The sequence below is a fragment of the Populus trichocarpa genome, chromosome 7 (genome assembly GCF_000002775.5).
Source record: "Populus trichocarpa isolate Nisqually-1 chromosome 7, P.trichocarpa_v4.1, whole genome shotgun sequence".
Classification (NCBI taxonomy): Eukaryota; Viridiplantae; Streptophyta; class Magnoliopsida; order Malpighiales; family Salicaceae; genus Populus; species Populus trichocarpa.
In genome coordinates this window covers 15,104,861-15,129,561 of record NC_037291.2, presented here as the reverse complement: position 1 = coordinate 15,129,561, position 24,701 = coordinate 15,104,861, and the positions used below count along the sequence as shown (strand labels likewise).

Genomic DNA, 24,701 nt, shown 5'->3' with positions numbered 1-24,701 from the left:
TTGTAACATAGTATAAAAATGGGACAACATTGCAATTACTACAGTAAAACATCATTTCTTTTTATTATTTGTATAATAGTTTTTTAAAAATAAAAGTGTAAAGAAAAAACTAAAAAAAATTACAAAATAATGAAGATAAAAACAAAAAACAATGGTTATAAATTAAATAGCCCAAGTTTAAAGTGATAAATATACCAAGTATAAAGAGGGAAAAAATCTAAGAAAAATGTCTAAAAAACCCAAAAAAATATATATTTGTCATCACTACAATACCTACTGAAAACAAAAAAAAAAAAAGAACAAAAATTATAGTACATGTATAATTTTTCTTGGATAATAAAAGGATTAAAATAATAAAAAAGATGAATTTATTTTTCAATTAAAAACTCCACAAATTAACACCTCTCCAAATCATATATTAAACCAAAAAAATTTCAAAATCATCTAAATAACTGAAAATTAATGAAATTAAAATTCTCTAAACGAAGCCTGATCTCCTTTCTCAAAGATGTTTAAAGAAAACAACCACCACTATCAAACTTTTATCGCTAAATGAAATATCAATAACGACAAGTGTCATTTCTAAAAAGTGGCTCCAACAACGAAATTCTCTTTAATAACTAAAAAATAAACAAAATAAATTTTTAAATTAAAATAAAAATTATCATGAATTTGGTGTGAGGCAAGTAATTATTTTTCTAGTTTTACTATACTTTGCAGTACTCTTTCTTTTAATTTGTTTTTATTTTTATGATAATTTAAATCTAATTTAATTTAATTTGGCGTGAAATTAAAAGGAAAAAAGAGTTCAAATAAAACAACAAACAAAATTAAATGGTTGAATTTTCATATGAACAGTAAAACTGATTCATGTCTTTGCTAATATTAAAGTACGTACTATGCTCTTCACTGTGTTTAATTTATAAGTTTATATAGGTCAAAGTCTGTTCATATATTAATTGACTGAACGGGCCAAGACGACCACTACCTTGATTTTGTAATTGCCTTCACTTTCTTCGGTAGGAACCTTCATGTTACCATTATGTACTGTTCATTTTTATAAAATTCAAAGTTGGCTTCCCCTTTTCTTTGGTGCGAACTCCTCATGTAATTTCCTAATGCTTCAGCAGGAACCATGCCATAATTAATTCGTAGACTTGACCCATGATCGATCACTTTCGTATTGAATGAGGATGGACCCAGCTTATATAAAAGAGTATTGTTCTCAAGACCACCATATATATATATATATATGCAGGCAGAGTAACAAAACAAAACCATTATTGCAAGTTTTCTCTCGATGTTGAGTGGAATATCAAAGCACCTTTTCGGTGCATATCCAGCCCTTCTTCTTCTAGTCGTCCTAGCCGGCCACCAGAGTTGCAGTGCTAGAAAGAACAGTACTGTTTACTGTGCTCCTTCTTCCTGTGGCAACATCCATAATATTAGCTACCCTTTTCGACTAAGTACCGATCTCAATAGCTGCGGCAACCAAAAATATGAACTTACTTGTGAAAACAACCGCCCAGCTTTATACTTGAAAGCTTTATACTTGAATGAGACGGTAAAATATTACGTCCAGGCAATCGATTACAGCAACTTCACGATTCGACTTGTGGATGCTGATGTTCAGAAGGATGATTGCTTCTCTATCCCTCGTCATTCTTTAACCAACGATTATTTATCCTACAACTGGGATTATTATCTTTCATATTATACATCAACTTTTGTTTTTATGAGTTGCCCAAATCCAATACTGATCAGTCCTTCATACAATATTGTGGATGCTTCTTCATGCAAAAATGGTAGTACTCTTTTTAATTCTACATCTAATATTTCTTCTCCGAGTTCCCAGAATTATTCCTATGTCTTTATTGCCTATGCCCATTCCTATGATGATTACTGGAGGGACATACAAGACTTGTGCCATGTAAATTTGATGTATCCCGCGTCTTTCACTTTTGATCAGCCGACAAATGAGACCACTATTATTTCCTATATAGATGTCCACGATAGTATTCTATATGGGTTTGATCTTTCATGGTCTTGGGCCTGTTGTGATTTTCTGAAAGAGAACCGCTGCAAACTTGATAAAGCCGACCTAAGCATGTATTGCGGTACGTTACTCTCTCTCTCTCTCTCACACACACACATAAATATCTTAACAGCTCACAGTTTGCTGATAAAAAGAGAAAAATAATGCGTTGCCGTTTGTCTTAAGCTCTTATTAGCTCTTTCATTCATATCAGCTGCATATAATTATCCTCTTAAAAGGATTTTATTAATTTAACTCTTTCTTTTTTATATATATAGATGTAGGATTAAGCGCTTCTCCGATCCAATTTGCAACAGGTAAGTAACTCTTTCACATCACAGTTATTTTTTTCAGATCAATTTGTGAATATAAACATGATCATACGAACAATTTTCATAGAAAAAAAATTGTCATATTTTATAATTTATTTATTTTATTTGAAATAATAATAATAATTAATATTAATTATTATTATTATTAATTGTTGTTATTATTACTATTACATTACATGGAACATTAACATATATTATCCAAAGGGCTTGATTTTTAAACTCCACAATTGTATATGAATTTATCTTTCCCTCTCTCTCTCTCAAATTTTAAAATCTTATATCTCTTTCTTACAGCCTTATTAATTATTTTTTTAAAAAATATATTTTCTCTATCATAATTTAAATTTTACACCCCATATATTATCTAAAACTGACTTTCACACCTAATAATGATAATTTAAAATATTATATACCTTTTTACATCAAATGCACCATGCATAATTATTCTATATTCCCTAATAAAGAGTAATATCGATTTCACTTAGTCTCTTTATCATTTGTTTGTTTTCCTTGCAGGTTATTTGACTATTTGTCTCAATTTTCTTGGTAAGAACTTATTAAAATAGTGGATCGGGGAGAGAGAGATCTTTAAAAACTTTGCTATTACGTAAACTCTCTAACTTTTCTACCTGAGATCTTGAGAAATTGCATGTAAGATGGTGAAAGGTCGAGTATGGATATCCACTCTACCCATCTCAATAGATACCCATTACTATGAATTTAACCCAATTGAAAATATGACCGATTGAAAATATTCATTTAAGAACACATCGAATTTAACCCATCTCTAACTTAGTCCTTGAACTATAAAAGCCTTACAATTTAACCCAATTACTCATGGCTGTATTTGAAAATATTTATTTTGAACGTCAATAGTAATATAAAAAATCACATCATAACAAAAACACAAGGCAAGATTAGAAACACAAGGGGTAATTGATCAAGTTAGCTCTCAAAATGATAATCCACTCAGTCAATAATAGGGGTTTGCAAAAAAACCGGAAAACCGAATAAACCGAGAAAACCGAGAAAAAATTAACCGAAAAAACCGAACCGAAAAAAAAACCGAATTAACCGATTAAAAAATCACAAAAAAATTCCGGTTCGGTTCGGTTTCGGTTTCTAAAGTCTGAAACCGATTGAACCGAACCGAACCGAACCGGTTCAACCAGCCAACACTTAAAAAAAAAGTAAGTATAAATACAACATTTTCTAACCCTAAAATCACTTTAGCCATCAGCCGCCCCTTCCCTCCCTTTGGCCCTCCCTTCCCCTTCTCTGCATATCCCCCTTCTGTGCATATCCCTCCCTCTCTTTAGCCCCCCCTTCTCTGCATATCCCTCCCTCCATTTATCCTCCCCCTTCCCTTTCTCTGCATATCCCTCCCTCTCATTTCTCTGCATATCCCTTTTAGCCCCCCCTTCTCTGCATAATATCCCTCCCCCTTCTCTGCATATCCCTCTCCCTTTCCTTTACTCTCCTTTGCTTTGATTTTTCTCCCCTCCCTTTACTCTTTGTAAACCTAAAGTTACAGGCTTTATGGGGTGCATGCATGATATGGGTAAGTGCCAAGTTGTGGATTTTTTTTCCTTTCATTCCCCCCCTTTTTTTTCCTTGTTATCTTTTGCTGGCTTGTGTGGCTGCTGGTTTGGATAATTTGTTCATACAATTTTCAGCAAACAAACATGACATCTTTTCTTTATTATGCGTAGCAGAAGCTTTGGATTTGGAAGCTCTTGTGTTTAATTGTGGGCGGTCGGGGCACAGAGCATTAAAATGCCCAAACAAGGAAGATTTTTAGTTGCCTTCTTCGACGCAGGGATTAGGGATTTTTTTGGGACTGTGAACAAGTTGGAATAATTTCGGTTTGAACTGGTTTGGAAGAGAAAAAAACCGAACCGAACCGAACCGAAATTAATCGGTTTGAACCGGTTTTCGGTTCGGTTCGGTTCAAAAAATTAAAAAAAAATAAAATCGGTTTGGTTGTTTATTTTGGTTCAAAACCGGACCGAACCGGAAATGCTCAGCCCTAGTCAATAATGAATTCAATTCGATAATTTTTTAGTACATTTCTTCTTAATTTTGCTTTAAACTCTCCAAGTCTATTTCTAGCTATCAGGTTATTTGAATACCAAAACACACTTACATGCTCTTTCCTTCAGTTAAATTTATGAATTATAAGATTCCGAACATTGACGCAATATTTTCTTTTCCTTGAAATGTAGTTGTATGGCCGCTAAACAAGTTTTCACGAGGTGAGGAGTCTTTAATTATTATGGCTCAATTTTGCAAAAAGAATATATGGATTGGATTTGATACATTTATCTCAGAGGCATTTTCTTTAGTTTTTTGTATGCCAAAATCTTAGACACTGACATTACCTTTTCTTTTCTTGTTTTTCTTTTTGGTGAATATAGCTGACTATTGGATAGCATATGAAAGATCGAGTGAGTTACTTTATTTTATCTTATTATAACACTTTCTAAGAAAACAAAACATATATATACCCTACAGGATTTAAATACTGGCCTTTATGTTCATGCTAGCCTTTTCACTTGTTCTATATATATATCCTACAATATTTCACATATTTACTTTGCTCTTTTTTTATTATTGTAGGGCAATCGTCATATTTGGAATTCAACTATCATAAAAACGGTGAGAATTAGTTCATGCATGTCTTATTTAGGCTAAATTACAATCTTCCTCTTACAAAAGTGGATGTGAAAGTTTTCTTTCATTTGGTTCAAAGAGTTAATCTAAATATTTGGTGTTAATTTAGATAATTAAAATTAATTATATATTAGTTTAATTAGAAGTATCATAAAATTATTACAAAAACCATACAAAAGTTTAAAATTATTACAATCCGAAATTCCTTTTTTTCTTTTCTTGAAGGGATGGTTTTAATTAAAAAGTTCAAGGCATAAATATGATGTATAAACTGCATTTTCATATGATTATACATGCATTGTTTAGCGCATGAGAGTATTGAAATAGAAGTTGTTTTCAATTTAACAGAGATTATTAGCAAAAGTTAGCAAGTTTATCCATATAATCTTATTTTAGTCCTTATCTATTCTTGGCTTATGGAGGAGGGGAGTGTCCAAGGCAACTATCCAAATTAAGCGACAGTCAAGAGCATTGCCTTTATGTAATATTGTTTGTGTTTCTTAGTTTCTATTTGTTTTCATTCCCTTCATATATTTATTTGGCAGGAAATTATACCACGAAGACCAAGACCATCTCTAATTCGGATGCACTAAGCATTCTCATAGTTTTGCTCATTACACTACTTGTGCTCATCGGTAAGTATTTTCTTTTGCTCATTAATTAAATATATGTATTAAGATGCAAAACCATTAAGGGCGATATTATCTCTAGAAGACAATAGCATTACCTTTTGCTTATTTTCATCATTTAAATTGTTAAAAATAAGTCTTTCAAATTTAAATTCCTAAATTCAATTCTAATTACTTATTTTCTTGCAACTGATGTCAATTTTTCCATTAAATATGGAGAAGTGTCAAAAATATAGAAATTCAAACTTGAATTTTACAAAAAAAATAAAAGAAAGATAAAAACGAATTATAAAAAATCACAAATGGGAAACATTAAGAAAAAAAATCAAACTTAAAATCTCTAAAATTATTAGAAACAAATTAAATATTAGATTAAAATGGAAAAAATAAATTGTAACCCTTCATTGAAATTTTAAAATGGACAATGAATGTATATTAAGATGTGAAACCATTAAGTGCGATATTATCTCTAAGTATTGATACTTCAATGGTTTTATCCATTATCTTTTGCTTATCTAAAAAATTATCAATTAAAAATATAAAAAATAAATTGAAAAGCATCTAGTAAAAAAAAAGAAATGGAGTATTTAAAAAGTTATTAAATATTAAAAAATAAAAAATGTAAATAAATAAGAATGACTTAACATATTTTATTTTTCTCTTTTTCTCTATTATGACAAAATAATATTTATAATACTCCATGATGTTTATTTTCTAATGGTTTGTCAATTTCATTTTTCAATCTAATTTTTGTATTCAAATTTATTTTAATTTTCAAAATTTGAATTTTTATTTTTTCCTAATATTTCTCAATTGTTGATTTTATACAATTTTTTAATTATTCTTTTTTTAAAAAAATTATAGGTGTGAAATTATATATTCTTGGCATGCGTTGACATTTAGTGGAAGTATTGATCAAATCACAATAGAGGGATCATATTATAAAATATCTAGAATAAAGGGACTGGACAAATAAAAATATAATATTCAAAATATCAAAAATAGAGGTGTGAAATATACAATTATTTCATTGTTTATTAGAGCTATGAGTTTAAAATTAGAGGATTAGGATGGAATTAAAAAAATGAATTAAAGTTTGAGGACTATTTTAATGACTGTTCTAACAAACAAAGAGAGATATTTTATAAGGTAATGAATAACATTACAAAATTTGAAAACAACATATATAGTCAAGAAAAACTTGATATATATATTTTTCCATAATAACAAATAATATGTTTCCATAATTGATTAATGTTCTTATAATGTCTATATGCAGGGATATATCATATATTATTATTCATTTGTGGGTTTCCATGTCTCATAACCTTATTGGTCTATACATGGCGAAGAAGGCATTTATCAATGTTTGGTAACATAGAAGAATTCTTGCAAAGTCATGATCATAATCTCACGCTTATAAGGTACTCTTACTCGGAGATTAAGAAGATAACTCATGGATTCAATGACAAGTTAGGTGAAGGAGGTTATGGCTCGGTGTACAAAGGAAAGCTTCGTAGTGGTCGTTTTGCGGCTGTAAAAATTTTGCGCAAAGAAAAAGCTAATGGGCAAGAATTTATCAATGAAGTTGCCACCATTGGAAGAATTCACCATTGCAATGTGGTGCAGCTCATAGGCTTTACTGTTGAGGGCTCAAAGCGTGCCCTTATATATGAGTTCATGCCTAATGGATCTCTTGAAAAGTATATTTTTTCTAGGCAAGGTTGCATACCGCTGAGCAACCAAAAAATATATGAAATTTCTCTTGGGGTGGCTCGTGGCATTGAATATCTACATGAAGGTTGTGACATGCAAATTTTACATTTTGACATCAAGCCTCACAACATTCTTCTCGATGAAAATTTCACTCCAAAAGTCTCAGATTTTGGACTTGCAAAATTATATCCAACTAATAATAGTGTTGTATCCCTCACTATGGCTAGAGGAACGATGGGATACATGGCTCCTGAGTTATTTTACAAAAGTATCGGAGGCGTCTCTTACAAAGCCGATGTCTATAGTTTTGGGATGTTGTTGATGGAAATGGTTGGGAGAAGGAAAAATCTGAATGCATTGGCAGATCATTCAAGCCAGATGTACTTCCCTTCATGGATTTATGATCAGGTTAATGAAGGAAGGGATATACTTGAAGATCAAGCGACAGAGCAGGAAAAGAATACAATAAAAAAGATGACTATAGTGGCATTATGGTGCATACAATTGAAGCCTATTGATCGTCCCTCGATGCACAGAGTTGTACAGATGCTTGAAGCAGATATTGAATCTCTACAAATACCTCCTAAGCCTTTTCTCGTTCCACAACAGACATCAAATGATGATAGGATCAATGTGGTTAATCCAACAAGTTTAAGAGATCCGTCAAATGTTTGTAGCATCGATTCTTCATATCAGTTTGGTCGTTGATACAAATACTCTTGTATGTTTGTTTATTTAAGTAATATGTTAATTTTGCGTGCCTGAACTATCTAAACTTTGATGATAGTCGAAATCATATAGATGTTTGTTAAAAACTTGCAATTTACAAAGCCCTCAATATACACTAGTCATGCATCGTTCTCACATTAAAATATGAATTTCTAAAATTGCTTAATGTTTGTTCTATTATGACATTGTTTCCTTTCCTTTTATTTTATTTTTATTAAAAATTTGGAAAGGTATGTAAGTTATTTGGCGCGTATGCAACCCTTCTTTTTCTAGGCATCCTATCTACCCATCATAGTTGCAGTGCTAGAAAGAACAACAACCACTGTATCTATAATATTTGATACTCTTTTCGATTAAACACCGATCGATCCCAGAAGTTGTAGCTATAAAAAAATATGAACTTGCTTGTGAAGACAACCCTCCAACTTTATACTTGAAGAAGGTAAGATATTATGTTGAGGTAATTGATTATAGTAACTTCATGTTTGAAGTTGTTGATGCTCATACTTAGAAGGATGGTTGCTTCTCCATTTCTCAGCGTTCTTTAATCGAATACAAGTTCAACAACAAGGATTACTCTCCATTTCATTTTGGCCGGTTCAATAACTCTAGCGAATAGACATTTTTGTATTAATTTTCATAACTTGTGTAAATTCAATATTGAATCCTCCAATTTTATTGTGGATACTTCTACTTGCAAAAATAGCTCTGTGTATTATAATTCTACATCTAATATTCCTTTGTCATGGTTAGAGCTGACTTATGCCATATAAATTTGATTTATTATGCACATGGATCTTTTTTTAATTTGCTAGAAAATATAACCAATATGTTCTATGTCCATGATATTTTGTCCTATGGGTTTTTAGCTTTCATGGTTTCAAGAGTGATGTGATTTTGTTAGTGAGAGCCGCTACGACTAGAGGTGAGTAAAAAAACCGAATAACCGATTAATTCAAGAAACAAAAAAAAAATAACCGAAAAAGAGAAGTACATTTGACTTGAATGATATGCCAACTTGCTTGGTCTTCCATAGATTTGACAAAAAAAAGGGTGATGATGAGTGAGACCTTGGAGCCTTTCGAGGCTAGAGTTTTGTAAAAATTGGAGGATTGAGTTTATATGATCCGGTATAAGCAAAGGCAGCACTAGCACAAGACTACAGTAATTTGATGATTTCTTCTTATATATGAACGTGAGTACGCTAGACCCTAACCCATCAAACCCATGAATGCAGCCCAAAACCAACCGGCCCAAATAATCAAAACCATTGCCAGAAACTCATCAACATTTACCAAGGAAAGCCTAAGCCCAGCCTAGTGTACATTGAAACCCGAAAACACTAACCCACAGACCAGTTCCCTGGCCCATAGCCCATCACACACGGCCCAAGGTCCAAGCTGAACGGTCCAAAAGAAGTCCCACATTAGCCCATTATCATACAAAACCCAGATCCACCTAAAGCTCAAACATCTTTTACTGACCCTAATCCATAAACACAAATTCATGCAGCAAGCAGAGGCGTGGAAGGAAAGAAAGAAGAGCAAAGAAACTACTGCAACTTGAAGCAAACAGGATGAAAGCTTAGATCATCAACCAGATTTTATGAACCCGAGATTATCCATGTGTTGGTTGGTTTACTGAGGAAAAGTCCTCATAATTTTAATGCAAGCTTTTTACACAGAGAATTTTGATTTTAGTGAAGCTGGTTTCATCAGGATCAATCAAATTGGAACTTTTTCTAAACATCTCTTCAAAAAGAAATCAATTTCATTCTCTCGTTATTCTTCTTTTTATACAAACAAAAACACCCATAAGTGGAATGAATTCATGGGAGCAAGCTTCGGTGTTAAGAACAAAAAAAAAGGAACATACCTGGAAAGATGATATGGTACTACTCTTGAAGAAAAGGAAAAATATTTGTTTCGCCAATAAAATCCACAAGAGACCAGCAATAGTTGTTAATGTCAGCTTTCAGCTTGGCTTTTTCTTCTTGTTTTTTTCAACTCCGATCCCTCTATACTCCTAACCACTCTTTTCAATTTTTCTCTTCTTTTTCCCCCTTCCTTCTCCCCCCTTTTTTTGGTGTCTGGAAGTGGCCTTTTATAGGAGAATATCAATCCTTTTATGAAAGAAAACAATCACCGACTCCATAAAAACCGAATCCTTGAAAATTGCCCTGAATAATCTGTCATGGAAACAACCCTTTTGCTTGATTCGTCTGAGAGAGAATTAGGTGATGTGTTAAAATAGATTTGATACAATAAAAACTCCTCTTAAAACGCCATTACTGTGGGAATAAAGCTTAGATAACTTAGATTTAGTTTGTTTAAAAATAAAAAAATATAGGAATTTTTCTTACACATTAAAACTGAAAAAGTTAAAAATATTATTTATTAATGGTTATCAAAATTAAGTCTTATATATTTAAATAGTTTTGAGAAATTAACTCTAAAGAATTTATTATTATAGGCTAAATTGATCCACTTAGAAAAATTGACTCAAAATCTTTACTAATAAGCTCAAATTCTAATTCAAACAAGTCTTAGATTCTAACTAAAAATAAAATATTAACTAAGCGCAAATAAAACTTAGACGGTTGTTAATAAAAATAAAAATGAAACTTATAAATCGTAAGTTTTTTTTTCCTTATGTAACTAGGATAAATAAAAAATTATTGTAAAAAAATGATTTTGGAACATTAATAAAACTTTACAAATTATACCACAACTCATTAAAGATTCTTGTAAAATTACAAAATTTTCAAAACAAGTTGTCATATCTTCGTATAAATTTTTTTTTGTCAAATAAAAAGTTTATAAGTCAAAAGAAAATAAAGAATAAAATTTATTCAGCTTATTCTAACCTATATTGCAAACTCTCATCGAATATTGATTCATCTAAAAGTTGACCTTAATATAAAAAAATATTTTTAAAATTTATTTTAGTTTGATCCAATAATTTAATTTAAAATTATGTTTAATAAAGTAAATTATACATTACTTTTATGATACTATTCGAATCTGACCTTCCATATATATATATATATATATTAAAGGAAGAGAGACTTTGAGACGCATCACGGGTGACCACAGGAGAGTTGGATGCATTGGAATTTTGAATGCCAAGTCTGTCAGAAAAAAAAAAAAAAAAACTATATATGCACGTCGTTTAAGGACCACCCACAAGTTGGCCGGCTGGTATTTCCATTTACAATTTTGGGGACGAAGATCTAGCTACCTCCAGATTACTCATTTCAATGTTGAGAGACGATAGATATTTAATCTACAAAGTGGCTTATTTTATACCATATTGCATGTGGCAAAGGCCATAAAAGCAACGACTTTTGCTCGAAGAAATGGATATATATGAAACACCCGATGCAATGGGCTGCGTTCAATTTTATTTTCTCCCATTTAGGATTTTTGTCTAATAAACAAACTCAAAATGCAATCATTTAGTGCTTGTTCGGTAATATAGTAATTTTTGCGGTTATAATTGAAAAAACAATTATAAATTATAATTTACTAAAACATATGCTATAAAACTCATGTCCAAAGTGTAACAAAACGATTGGTGTCCTCATGTTCAGTGGAACATTAAGGCACCTCTTTGGTGCATATGCAGCCCTTCTTTTTCTACAGATCATAGCCATCCACCATAGCTGCAGTGCTTAGCTGCAGTGCTAGAAAGAACAGCAATTACTGCTCTCCTTCTTCCTGTGGCAACATCCATGATATCAGCTACCCTTTTCGATTAAACACCGGTCCCAAAAGCTGTGGCCACAGAAGTTATGAACTTGTTTGTGAAAACAATCGTCCAACTTTGTACTTGAAGACGGTAAAATATTATATTCAGGCGATCGAATACAGTAACTTCACGGTTCGACTTGTGGAAGCTGCTATTCAGAAGGATGATTGCTTCTCCATCCGTCATCGCTCTTTTAGCGTCCATGTTTTTAATTCTTAGTGTATAAACCTTATAATCAATTAGTTGGTTAAAAGTATTATTGATTTTTTTATGTAAAGATATTTAATATTAATAAAGGTTTATTTATCTTTAATATTGATTAAATATTTGATTAATGAATCTAATATTTGATTAATGAATTTAGAATTAAGATAAAATTCTTAAGATAAAAATATTTTGTAAAGAAAATTACAAAGTTGTTATAATTATAAGATTCATATTGTCTCAAAACATTAGTCTTAAGTATTCCTAGTCAATGCTCTATTAAGACCGAACATCAATTAGAGTTGTTGAGACTGATACATATAATGTTATTTATTTTATGAAAAGAAGCAGTTTTTCTCATAAACTGAGGTAAGAAAGATACCTAGAACTAATATGTAGGTACTTATTAGATGACATGTACACTGAACTAACCCGCATGAGAATTTCATATAGTGATATCACCTGTGTCTATGGAAAAGCTCAAATGATGGTTATGTAAGTGATCCTTAGACTTGAGATCACTAAGTTATCTTCTATAGAAAGTGTTGTATTTTGATCCTGCTACATGTTGTCATAATCAAGGGTAACAGATAGGTAGATATTGTGTATAACATGAACTATATGAAGTTATTTGAGTAATCAAGAGATGATTCATCACTCTATGTGAATTAAAAAAAAATATTTCATATGTTCTCAAATAATATTGATTGTAAACCCTTGCACAAGGTGGAATGAGATTTGAAAAGAATTTCAAATCTTATTTGAAGAATCAATGACTATGATGTTGAGAACAAACATGATTTGACATAGTAGACACACTCCATGTTATAATATTTAAATTTATTAATAAATGGATAATAATTACAATGAAAAATTAGTCACTGAAAGGTTAAGTCAAATCACTTATAATTTTTCTAATATTTTAGGGGCCATGATATATATGTTACTAGATATTGTACCTGATCTTCAAATATATATATCAATCAATTATTGAATTAATAATAAATTAATTTATTTAATCTTATTTTATTTAAGATTTTGATTTATATCTGGGTTAATTTATTAGGAAACCTAATGGGTCATACACATAAAAACCATTGGTTAGAAATTAAAATTGAATGATTAATCAAATATGACTTGATTGTAAATAAGTTTTAAAAATTAAGGACTAGAGTGTAATTTATACATGGAATTACAATTCTAGACCTAGAAAGATCAAGTAAGGACTTGATTGAATAAATTTCTAAAATTAGCCTAAACTAATATATGTGATATTATTTAAGAGAAAAATTGATATTTTATTATTTATAGGGTTTATAGGTTTCCCTATAAATAGAATGTTATGCCTCTTATTTTCTATGAGGGATGTGATGAAAAGGTGAGAAAAGTACAATATAAAAACACCTAAACACAAAAGAAACGAGCTAGCACTCTAAAATATAGAAATATCTCTCTTCTGAAAGAATTTAAGAGATTTATTGTCGGTGATTTGTGTGAATTATTATTAGATGCTAGATATTTGGACAAATTGTGATTTGTGACAATCCAACCTAATTGAAGCAAATATTCAAAGCCAAAAAAGAACATATGATCTTCAGGTGATCTTTGCATAAATCCTAAAACAATTTTCAATTTGTCTAACGAGATCCTTGGAATTCTCAAAAAATTTTAAATTTACTGCTTTCATTATATATATATATATATATATTTTTCAGGAAACATAACAACTACAACAACGACAATCTATATAAACCATGTCGTGTTTTCCTTTATTATCCTTTTTTTACATTAACTTTTGTAAGTTGCCCGAATCCAACATCGAGTCCTTTTTTTTCTTTCATGGATACTTCTTCTTGCTAAATTGGTATTATTTCTTCTCCCAACTCCCTGGACATGGAAGGTTATTCCTATTTCATGCTTGGACAATATTCATTTTATTTTATTATATGTAAGTATTAACTTTTTGATTCATAGTTTTATTTTGTACTTGATGTGAAACAACAAGTTAATAAAATCTACATATTTATTTTCTTGCAATAGAAAAAAAATTATTCAATCCGTAGCGAGGCAAGTCGAATAAACATATTAACAATTTTATTTTATTTTGCATTTATTGACACAAATGATTCTCGGTTTTTTAAATTAAATGCATGCTTAAATGAGGTGATTTGAGACATCATAAGTGTTAATAAAGACGTGTGAGACTTTAGGTTATTTTTTAACATAGTAGAAAAATGAGACAACATTGCAATTACTACAGTGAAACATCATTTTTTTTTATTATTTGTATAATATTTTTTCAAAAAAAGTGTGTAAAGAAAAAAGAAGAAAAGTTACAAAAGAATAAAGATAAGAACAAAATAAATTGTATAAATAGGTCAAGTATAGAGTGATAAATATTCCAAGCGTAAAGAATAAAAAATATTCTTTTTTCCAAAAAAAAGTGTTAAGAAAAAAAAAACAAAACAATGAAGATAAAATTTTTTTTATAAATAAATCAAGTTTAAAGTGATAAATATGCCAAGTATAAAGAGAGAAAAATCTAAGAAAAATTGTTTTTCTAAAAAAACCCCAAAAAATATATATTTATCATCACTATGATACTTGCTGGAACAAAAAAATAATTATAGTTATATAATTTCTACTAGAATTTACCATTTCCTTTTATTTTTTAGTACATGTATAATTTTTCTTGGATACTAAAAAGATTAAAATAATGAAAAAGATTGATGTATTTTTCACTTTAAAACACCACAAACACTCCCCCAAATCACATAATAACCAAAATAAACTTCAAAATCATCTAAAAAACTAAAAATTAATGAAATTAAAATTCTCTAAATAGAGCTCAATCTCCTTTCTCCAAGATGTTTAAAGAAAACAATCACCACTATCAAACTTTCATCGTCAAATGAAATACCAAGAACAACAAGTGTCATCTCTAAAAAGTAGCTCCTTCAATGAATTTTTCTCTCTTCATCTTTTTCAAGCGATTTTCTCTCCTCTTTCAAAGATAATAACTAAAAAATAAACAAAATAAATCTTTAGATTAAAATAAAAATTGTCATGAGTTTGATGTGAGACAAGTATTTTTTCTAGTCTTACTTTTCAATCCTTTTTTTTTTAATTTTTTTTATTTTTATGATAATTTAAACCTAATTCAATTTAATTTGGCGTGAAATTAAAAGGAAAAAAAAGTTCAAATAAAACAACAAACAAAATTAAATGGTTGAATGTTCACATGAACAATAAAAGTGACCCCTGTCTTTGCTAATATTAAACGACTACGCTCTTCACTGTGTTTCATTTATAATTTTATATAGGTCAAAGTCTTTTCATATATTAATTGACAGAACGGGCCAAGACGACCGCTACCTTGATTTTGTAATTGCGGCAAAGTCATAAAAGCTTGGGAACCCTTCATGTAATTTCCTAATGCTTCAGTAACCATGCAATAATTCGAAGACTTCACCCTTTCGCATTCGAAGACCACATAATATATATATATATATATATATATATATATATATATATATATATATATATATATGCAGACAGAGTAACAAAACAAAACCATTATTTTTTTTTCCCTGCAAGTTTTCTCTCGATGTTGAGTGGAATATTAAAGCACCTTTTCGGTGCATATCCAGCCCTTCTTCTTCTAGTCATCCTAGCCGGCCACCAGGGTTGCAGTGCTAGAAAGAACAGTGTTTACTGCGCTCCATCTTCTTGCGGCAACATCCATAATATTAGCTTCCCTTTTCGACTAAGTACCGATCCCAATAGCTGCGGCAACAAAAAATATGAACTTAGTTGTGAAAACAACCGCCCAGCTTTATACTTGAAGAATAAGGGGGCAAAATATTACGTCCAGGCAATCGATTACAGCAACTTCACGATTCGAGTTGTAGATGCTGATGTTCAGAAGGATGATTGCTTCTCTATCCCTCGTCATTCTTTAATCGTAGATCCTTCCTCCGACACCAGTCAATATCATATGGATTATCTTCCATATGAAATTTTCTGGCTCGATAACTTTTATCTTTACAACTTTACAACTTTTATTTTTATAAGTTGCCCAAATCCAATACTGAAGGGTTATTCAGACTATATTGTGGATACTTCTTCATGCAAAAATGGTAGTAGTCTTTTTAATTCCCTCAATATGGAGGGTTATTCCAGCTATGTCTTAATTGGTTATTTTTCCTTCGGGGAGATACCGGACTCGTGCCATGTAAATTTGATATATCCCCTGCATCTCACTTTTGATCAGCTGAAAAATGGGACCAATATTTCCTATATAGATGTCCAAGATAGTATTCTATATGGGTTTTATCTTTCATGGTCTCGGGCCTGTTGTGATTTTCTGAAAGAGAACCGCTGCAAACTTGATGAAGCCAACATAAACAAGTATTGCAGTACGTTACTCTCTCTCTTTCTCTCTCTCTCTCTCTCTCTCTCTCTCACACACACACACACACACACAAAGAGAAAAATTATGCGTTACCGTTTGTCTTAAGCTCATATTAGTTCTTTCATTGATATGAGCTGCATATAGTTATTCTCTTAAAAGGTTTTTAATTAATTTTATTAATTTAACTCTTTCTTTTTTATATATATAGACTTAATAAGGGGTGGTCCGATCAGAATTGCAATAGGTAAGTAGCTCTTTCACTTCATGGTTATTTTTTTCAGATCAATTTGTGAATATAAACATGATATGAACAACTTTCATAGAAAAAAGATTATCATATATATTTTATATTGTTTTGTTTGAAATAATAATAACAATTAATTATTATTATTATTATTAATTGTTGTTATTATTACCACTACACGGAACATTAACATATATTATCCAATGAGCAATGAAACCTCTCTCTCACACAAATTTGTCTCTCTCTCAAATTTTAAAATCTTATACCTCTTTATTACAGCCTTATTAATTATTTAAAAAAAAAATATTTTCCCTATCATAATTTAAATTAATTATATATTATATAAAACTGACTTTCACCTTGTAATGATAATTTAAAATATTATATACAATTCCTCAACCTTTTTACATCAAATGCACCATGCATAATTATTTTATATTCCCCAATAAAGAGTAATATCGATGTCACTTAGTCTCTTTACCATTTATTTGTTTTCCTTGCAGATTTTCTGACTAATCGTATACTCAGTTATCTTGGTAAGAACTTTTCTATTTATCTAAATTCTTGAACATAAAACCTAAACAAGGTTCAAGACATTAAAAAAGTGATTGAAGAGAGAAATCTTTAGAAACTTTGCTATTTCGTAAACTCATGTAAGAACTAAGGATATCCACTCTATCCATCTCAATAAATACCCATTATGCTGGTATGAGCTCAGAGAATATATTAGGTAAGTTCTGAGTATGAGCTCAGAGGATGATTTTTTAATGGTTCTAAGGCTGGAATTGTTTTTTTATTAGTAGGGTACAACATCGATTTAAGTTAAAAAAAAATTAAAAAATCCAATTAAAAAAATATTCATTTAAAAAATAACAAAAAACTAATATAGTAAACCTGAATCAACCTACAAAACTTATGACTAGATCATGAAATTGAGATAACCCTATAGAAAAAATAAAAAAAAATTATAAAGTTGAAATCAAGAAAAATAAAAAAAAAATCATAAAACCAGTATATAACCCCAAAACATTAAAAGAAAATTATGAAGTATAATTTCCAAAATAACCTAATATTAAATAATAAAATTTAAAAAATAAAATAAAAAACTCAAAAGACAAAACAATATTATAATAAATATTGTTTTGTAGGTGTGGCTATAGTGATTTAGTCATACCTTTTAGTAATTGTTAATTAATGTGCTAATGAATTAAAAAAATTGATAAAATTTTTAATTTATCCTTGTATTTATGTTAATTATTTATTTCTATCGCTTTGTTTTTTATTTGGTGAATTAAATTATTTTTTAATTGAAACTTATTTTATTAATTATTGTGGTCTCTAAATTTGTTCGATTATTTAAATAGTTGGCTTATATCAACTAAATACTTATGAAATGAATTTTAAATTTATTTAGGGCTTTTATCACCAAATAAACTGTTTTAGATTAATTTTTCTAAGATACTTTATTTTGTCATTGTTACCATTTAAGTTTTGTCTTCCTTCAATATTTAGGAGGATAACAGTAATTATCTAATGATCAAACAGATATATATATATATATATATATATATATATATATATATATATATATATATAGATTAAGTAAAATTTATACAAAATTAAAGAGATAAGAAATTAGAATAGAAAATCAAAGGTTTAAAGAAAAGTAGTTTATGACTTTAAAATAGAAAGACCTGATGAATTATGAAGGTTGTTTTAGAAAAGTTAGAAAACTAATAACTAAACCTAATGAAGTTAGTCCTTGAACTAAAAAAGTCTTACAATTTGACCCAATTACTCATGGCTGATTGAGAATATTTCTTCTTAATTTTGCTTTAAACTCTCCAAGTGTATTTCTAGCTATCATGTTATTTGAATACCAAAACAGACGCAATGTTTTCTTTTACGAATTTATGAATTATAAGATTCTGAACATTGACGCAATGTTTTCTTTTCCTTGAAATGTAGTCGTATGGCCGCTAGACAGGTATTTACCAGGTGAGGAGTCTTTATTTATTATGGCTCAATTTTGCAAAAAGAATATACGGACTGGATTTGATGCATTTCTCTAGTTTTTTGTATATCAAAATCTTAGACACTGACAATACCTTTTGTTTTTTTTTTTTTGGTGAATATAGATGGCGAATGGATACAATATTATCAAAGCTCGAGTGAGTTAATTTATTTTATCTTATTATAACACTTTCTAAAAAGAGTACTAATATATACTAATATTCTACTAATAAAAAAAAACTAAAAGGTGGCTGGATAAATTTATCTGTGAATTGTGATATATGAAAAGGAAATATATTTATCCTACTATATATATTTCACATATTTACATTGCTCCTTTTTCTGTTATTGTAGGGAAACCACGATTGAAATTCAACTTTTATAGAAACGGTGAGGATCAGTTCATGTATGTTTTATTTAAGCTAAGTTACAATCTTCCTCTTAAAAAAATGGATGTGAAAGTTTTCTTTCATTTGGGTCATGTATGTCTTATTAATCTAAATATTTGGTGTTAATTTAGATAATTATACGTAATTATATATTAGTTTAGTTAGAATATCATAAAATTATTACAAAAACCATACAAAAGTTTAAAATTATTACAATTCAAAATACCTTAATAATTTAATTAAGAATCTTACTATTGCTAAAATATGATGTATAAACTATATTTTCATATAATTATACATGCATTGTTTAGCATATGAAAGCATCAAGATAGAAGTTGTTTTGAATTTAATAATCATATTTTAGTCCTTATCTATTTAAAATATAGTTTATACATCATATATATATATATATAGGTTATAATTATTACAATTTTAGTTTCTCTCTTCAAATTAGGATTTTGTTGAAACTTTTGTTGGCTTATAGAGGAGGGTTGTGTCCAAGGCAACTATGTCAAGAGCATTGCCTTTATGTAATATTGTTTGTGTTTCTTAGTTTCTATTTGTTTTCATTCCTTTCATGTATTTATTTGGCAGGACCTAATTCTTTTCCTTATATCACGAAGACGATCTCTTCGGATGCACTAAGCATTTTCATAGTTTTGCTCATTACACTACTTGTGCTCATCGGTAAGTATTTTCTTTTACTCATTATAATTACGTTTTTTCTTGCAACCGATGTCAATTTTTCCATTAAATATGGAGAAGTGTAAAAAATATAGAAATTCAAGCTCGAATTTTACTAAAAATAAAAGAAAGATAAAACAAATTATAAACAAATGACAAATGGGAAACATTAGGAAAAAAATCAAACTTTAAATTTCTAAAACTATTAGAAACAAATTAAATATATATTAGATTAAAATGAAAAAAATAAATTGCAACCCTTCATTGAAACCTAAAAATGGACAGTGGATGTATTAAGATGCGAAACCATTAAGTGTGATATTATCTCTAAGTATTGGTACTTCAATGGTTTCATCCATTATCTTTTGCTTATCTAAACAAAATAGCAATTAAAAATAGAAAAAATAAATTGAAAATCATCTAGTAAAAAAAGAAATGGAGGATTTAAAAAGTGATAAAAAATGTAAATAAAAAAGAATGACTATTAACATATTTTATTTTTCTCTTTTATGACAAAATAATATTTACAATACACCATGGTGTTTTTTTTTCTAATGGTTTGTCAATTTCATTTTTCAATCTAATTTTTTTTCAAACTTATTTGAATTTTCATTTTTTTCTAATATTTCTCAATTGTTGATTTTATATAATTATTTAATTATTATTTTTTAAAGTATAGGTGTAAAATTCTATATTCTTGGCATGCGTTGACATTTAATGGAAGTATTGATCAAATCACAATAAAGGGATCATATTAAAATATATCTAGAATAAAGGGACTATATGAATAAAAAAATAATATTAAAAATATCAAGAATAGAGGTGTGAAATATACAATTATTTCATTGTTTATTAGAGCTCTAAGTTTAAAATTAGAGGATTAGGATGGAATTGAAAAAAATGAATTAAATTTTGAGGACTCATTTTAATGACTACTCTAACAAATAAAGAGAAATATTTTATAAAGTAATGAATAAAATTACAAAATTTGAAAACAACATATATAGGCAAGAAAAACTTCACACACACACACACACACAGATATATATATATATATATGTTTTGAATTTCTCCTAAAATCAATGAAATCTTAGTTTAATTTTATTTGGTGACAAGAATTTCAAATTTAAAAAAAATTGATGCTTTCGTGGATACATGTTTGAATTAAGAATCATAATTTCATTTAGAAAAAAAATTACGTGGGAATCTAATAACAAATAATATGTTTCCATATTGATTAATGTTCTTATAATGTCTATATACAGGGATATATCACACATTATTATTCCTTTGTGGGCTTCCATGTCTTATAACCTTATTGGTCTACAAATGGCGAAGAAGGCATTTATCAATGTTTGGTAACATAGAAGAATTCTTGCAAAGTCATGATCATAATCTCACGCTTATAAGGTACTCTTACTCGGAGATTAAGAAGATAACTCACGGATTCAATGACAAGTTAGGTGAAGGAGGTTATGGCTCGGTGTACAAAGGAAAGCTTCGTAGTGGTCGTTTCGCGGCTGTAAAAATTTTGCGCAAAGAAAAAGCTAATGGGCAAGACTTTATCAATGAAGTTGCCACCATTGGAAGAATTCACCATTGCAATGTGGTGCAACTCATAGGCTTTACTGTTGAGGGCTCGAAGCGTGCTCTTATATATGAGTTCATGCCTAATGGATCTCTTGAAAAATATATTTTTTCTAGGCAAGGAAGCATACCGTTGAGTAACCAGAAAATATATGAAATTTCTCTAGGGGTGGCTCGTGGCATTGAATATCTACATGAAGGTTGTGACATGCAGATTTTGCATTTTGACATCAAGCCTCACAACATTCTTCTCGATGAAAATTTCACTCCAAAAGTCTCAGATTTTGGACTTGCAAAATTGTATCCGACTAATAATAGCGTTGTGTCCCTTACCATGGCTAGAGGAACGATGGGATACATGGCTCCTGAGTTATTTTACAAAAGTATCGGAGGCGTTTCTTACAAAGCTGATGTTTATAGTTTTGGGATGTTATTGATGGAAATGGTTGGGAGAAGGAAAAATCTAAATGCATTGACAGATCATTCAAGTCAGATGTACTTCCCTTCATGGATTTATGACCAGGTTAATGAAGGAAGGAATATACTTGAAGATCAAGCAACAGAGCAGGAAAAGAATACAATAAAAAAGATGACTATAGTGGCATTATGGTGCATACAATTGAAGCCTATTGATCGTCCCTCGATGCACAGAGTTGTACAGATGCTTCAAGCAGATATTGAATCTCTACAAATGCCTCCTAAGCCTTTTCTCGTTCCACAACAGACATCAAATGATGATAGGATCAATATGGCTAATCCAACAAGTTTAAGAGATCCGTCCAATGGTTGTAGCATCGATTCTTCATATCAATTTGGTCGTTGATAGAAATACTCTTATATGTTTGTTTATTTATGTAATATGTTAATTTTGTATGCCTTAACTATCTGAACTTTGATGATAATCGAAATCATATGGATGTTAGTTAAAATTTGTAATTAACTAGCTTACAGAGCACCCAATATAATATATATTTTTCAATTAAACACCGATCCCAAAAGCTATAGCCATAAAAAAATATGAACTTGCTTGTGAAAACAACCATCCAACTTTGTACTTGAAGAAGGTAAGATATTATATTGAGGCAATCAGTTATAGCAACTTTATAATTCAAGTTGTTGATGCTGATATTCAGAAAGGATGGTTGTTTCTCCATTCCTCGTTGTTCTTTAATCGAATATAAGTTCAACAACAAGGATTACTCTCTATCTAATTTTGGTCGGTTTAATGACTCTGATGAATAGGCATTTTTATATTAATTTTCATAACTTGTGCAAATCCAATATTGAATCCTCTATTTTTTGTTGAGGATACTTCTACTCGCAAAAATGGCTCTGCATATTATAATTCTACATCTAATAATATTCCTATGTCATGGTTAGAGCTGACTTATGTCGTATAAATTTGATTTATTCTACGTGTGGATCTTTTTTAATTTGCTAGAAAATATAACCAATATGTTCTATGACCATGATATTTTGTCCTATGAGTTTTCAGCTTTCATGGTTTCAAGCCTAATGTGATTTTGCTAGTGATAGCCGTTGCAACCTTGCCAGTGACACCAAGGACTTCAGCTTTAGCTCAAATATAAGCTCTGATAAGCTCAATATTATATAAATACTTCAATGTGATTTGTCTATTTTTATGAGTAGTTTTTGTTTTTTCCTAATAATTCTATTCGTGTAGCACTACAAATCCACATTTGTTTTTTATAAGTTTTCTATTTCCATCACCAGGGATGGTAATTATAACTATGGTTTCAAGTATCTTAATACTAACTTTAACACCCAAAAAGTTAGTCAATAAAAAATTTAAAAAATTAGAGGATTGTTATTATAATTGATTTAATAACTAAAAAAACCTTATAAGTTAAATGTTACAACTTTATCACCAAATTATATAAAAAAAATCCCCTAATTTTTCTCTTTTTTCCTTAACTCATCTTCATCCTCTATTTTCTTCTATCTTCTCCCCTCTAATTCCTAGCCTCCAACCCATAGTAGAAAAAGAAATTTCAGAAAGTCCAGTCAACCCTATGGAACCAAAAAAATGTTAAAAATATCATGGTAAACACAAATTAGCCCATTATCATACAAAACCCAGATCCACCTAAAGCTCAAACATCTTTTACTGACCCTAATCCATAAACACAAATTCATGCAGCAAGCAGAGGCGTGGAAGGAAAGAAAGAAGAGCAAAGAAACTACTGCAACTTGAAGCAAACAGGATGCAAGCTTAGACCATCAACCAGATTTTATGAACCCGAGATTATCCATGTGTTGGTTGGTTTACTGAGGAAAAGTCCTCATAATTTTAATGCAAGCTTTTTACACAGAGAATTTTGATTTTAGTGAAGCTGGTTTCATCAGGATCAATCAAATTGGAACTTTTTCTAAACATCTCTTCAAAAAGAAATCAATTCCATTCTCTCGTTATTCTTCTTTTGATACAAACAAAAACACCCATAAGTGGAATGAATTCATGGGAGCAAGCTTAGGTGTTAAGAACAAAAAAAAGAAACATACTTGGAAAGATGATGGTACTACTCTTGAAGAAAAGGAAAAATATTTGTTTCACCAACAAAATCCACAAGAGACCAGCAATAGTTGTTAATGCCAGCTTTCACCTTGGCCTTTTCTTCTTGTTTTTTTCAACTCCGACCTCTCTATACTCCAACCACTCTTTTCAATTTTTCTCTTCTTTTTTCCCCTTCCTTCTCCCCCCTTTTTTTGGTGTCTGGAAGTGGCCTTTTATAGGAGAATATCAATCCTTTTATGAAAGAAAACAATCACCGACTCCATAAAAACCGAATCCTTGAAAATTGCCCTGAATAATCTGTCATGGAAACAACCCTTTTGCTTGATTCGTCTGAGAGAGAATTAGGTGATGTGTTAAAATAGATTTGATACAATAAAAACTCGTCTTAAAATGCCATTACCATGAGAATAAAGCTTTGGTAAGTTAGATTTAATTTGTTTAAAAATAAAAAAATATTGAATTTTTTTTTACACTTTAAAATTCAAAAGTATTATTCATTAATGATTACCAAAATTAAATTGACTGATTTGATCAAAATCATGTTTGATTTTTAAAAAGTAAAACAATGCATTTTTTAATTTTTTTAATCTTAAAAACGACTTCCATAACCTATGTAGGGTTTAATAAATATGGTGAATTATGTTACCACTGGACTCGGAGAGGGAGAACTCTACACGTATGAAGGAGAGTAGTGTTGGGTAGGGTGAAGGATTAGTTGTCTCATGGTATATTTCTTTCATTGACCCAACAGGCCCATTTGGAAGGT

General features: G+C 29.8%; 1 protein-coding gene and 1 long non-coding RNA gene across 5 annotated transcripts; one reads left to right on the top strand and one right to left on the bottom strand.

The window, feature by feature from the left end:
• Positions 1-1,263: 1,263 nt before the first annotated feature.
• Positions 1,264-22,383, top strand: LOC112328250 (LEAF RUST 10 DISEASE-RESISTANCE LOCUS RECEPTOR-LIKE PROTEIN KINASE-like 2.8). 4 transcript variants are annotated; one of them, XM_052454402.1, is made up of 9 exons: positions 1,264-2,117; positions 2,314-2,352; positions 2,884-2,913; positions 4,593-4,622; positions 4,785-4,814; positions 4,987-5,025; positions 5,586-5,675; positions 6,949-7,470; positions 21,600-22,383. In XM_052454402.1, the coding sequence occupies exons 1-9, from the start codon at positions 1,301-1,303 to the stop codon at positions 22,220-22,222; spliced, it is 2,220 nt and encodes a 739-aa protein (XP_052310362.1). In that variant the 5' UTR covers positions 1,264-1,300; the 3' UTR covers positions 22,223-22,383. The 4 variants fall into 4 exon arrangements, with proteins under 4 accessions (XP_052310362.1, XP_024461561.2, XP_024461562.1 ...); XM_024605793.2 differs by having other exon boundaries at positions 6,949-7,793; positions 21,923-22,383; XM_002309697.4 differs by lacking the exons at positions 1,264-2,117; positions 2,314-2,352; positions 2,884-2,913; ... (3 more) ...; positions 5,586-5,675; positions 6,949-7,470 and adding exons at positions 15,632-16,486; positions 16,691-16,726; positions 17,230-17,262; ... (2 more) ...; positions 19,094-19,129; positions 19,723-19,815 and having other exon boundaries at positions 21,078-22,383.
• Positions 9,373-24,309, bottom strand: LOC127905530 (uncharacterized). Its single transcript, XR_008059674.1, has 2 exons — positions 23,507-24,309; positions 9,373-9,572 (listed from the first exon to the last, which is right to left on the bottom strand). It is a non-coding gene; the product is annotated as an uncharacterized LOC127905530 (long non-coding RNA).
• Positions 24,310-24,701: the final 392 nt, after the last annotated feature.

Bases quoted from the DNA above. Each gene is read 5' to 3' on its own strand.
- LOC112328250 (XM_052454402.1), top strand. From the start codon at position 1,301: ATGTTGAGTGGAATATCAAAGCACCTTTTCGGTGCATATCCAGCCCTT. The intron at 4,815-4,986 runs GTGAGTTACTTT...TTATTATTGTAG, and splicing joins GATAGCATATGAAAGATCGA to GGCAATCGTCATATTTGGAA. The intron at 5,026-5,585 runs GTGAGAATTAGT...TTTATTTGGCAG, and splicing joins ATTCAACTATCATAAAAACG to GAAATTATACCACGAAGACC.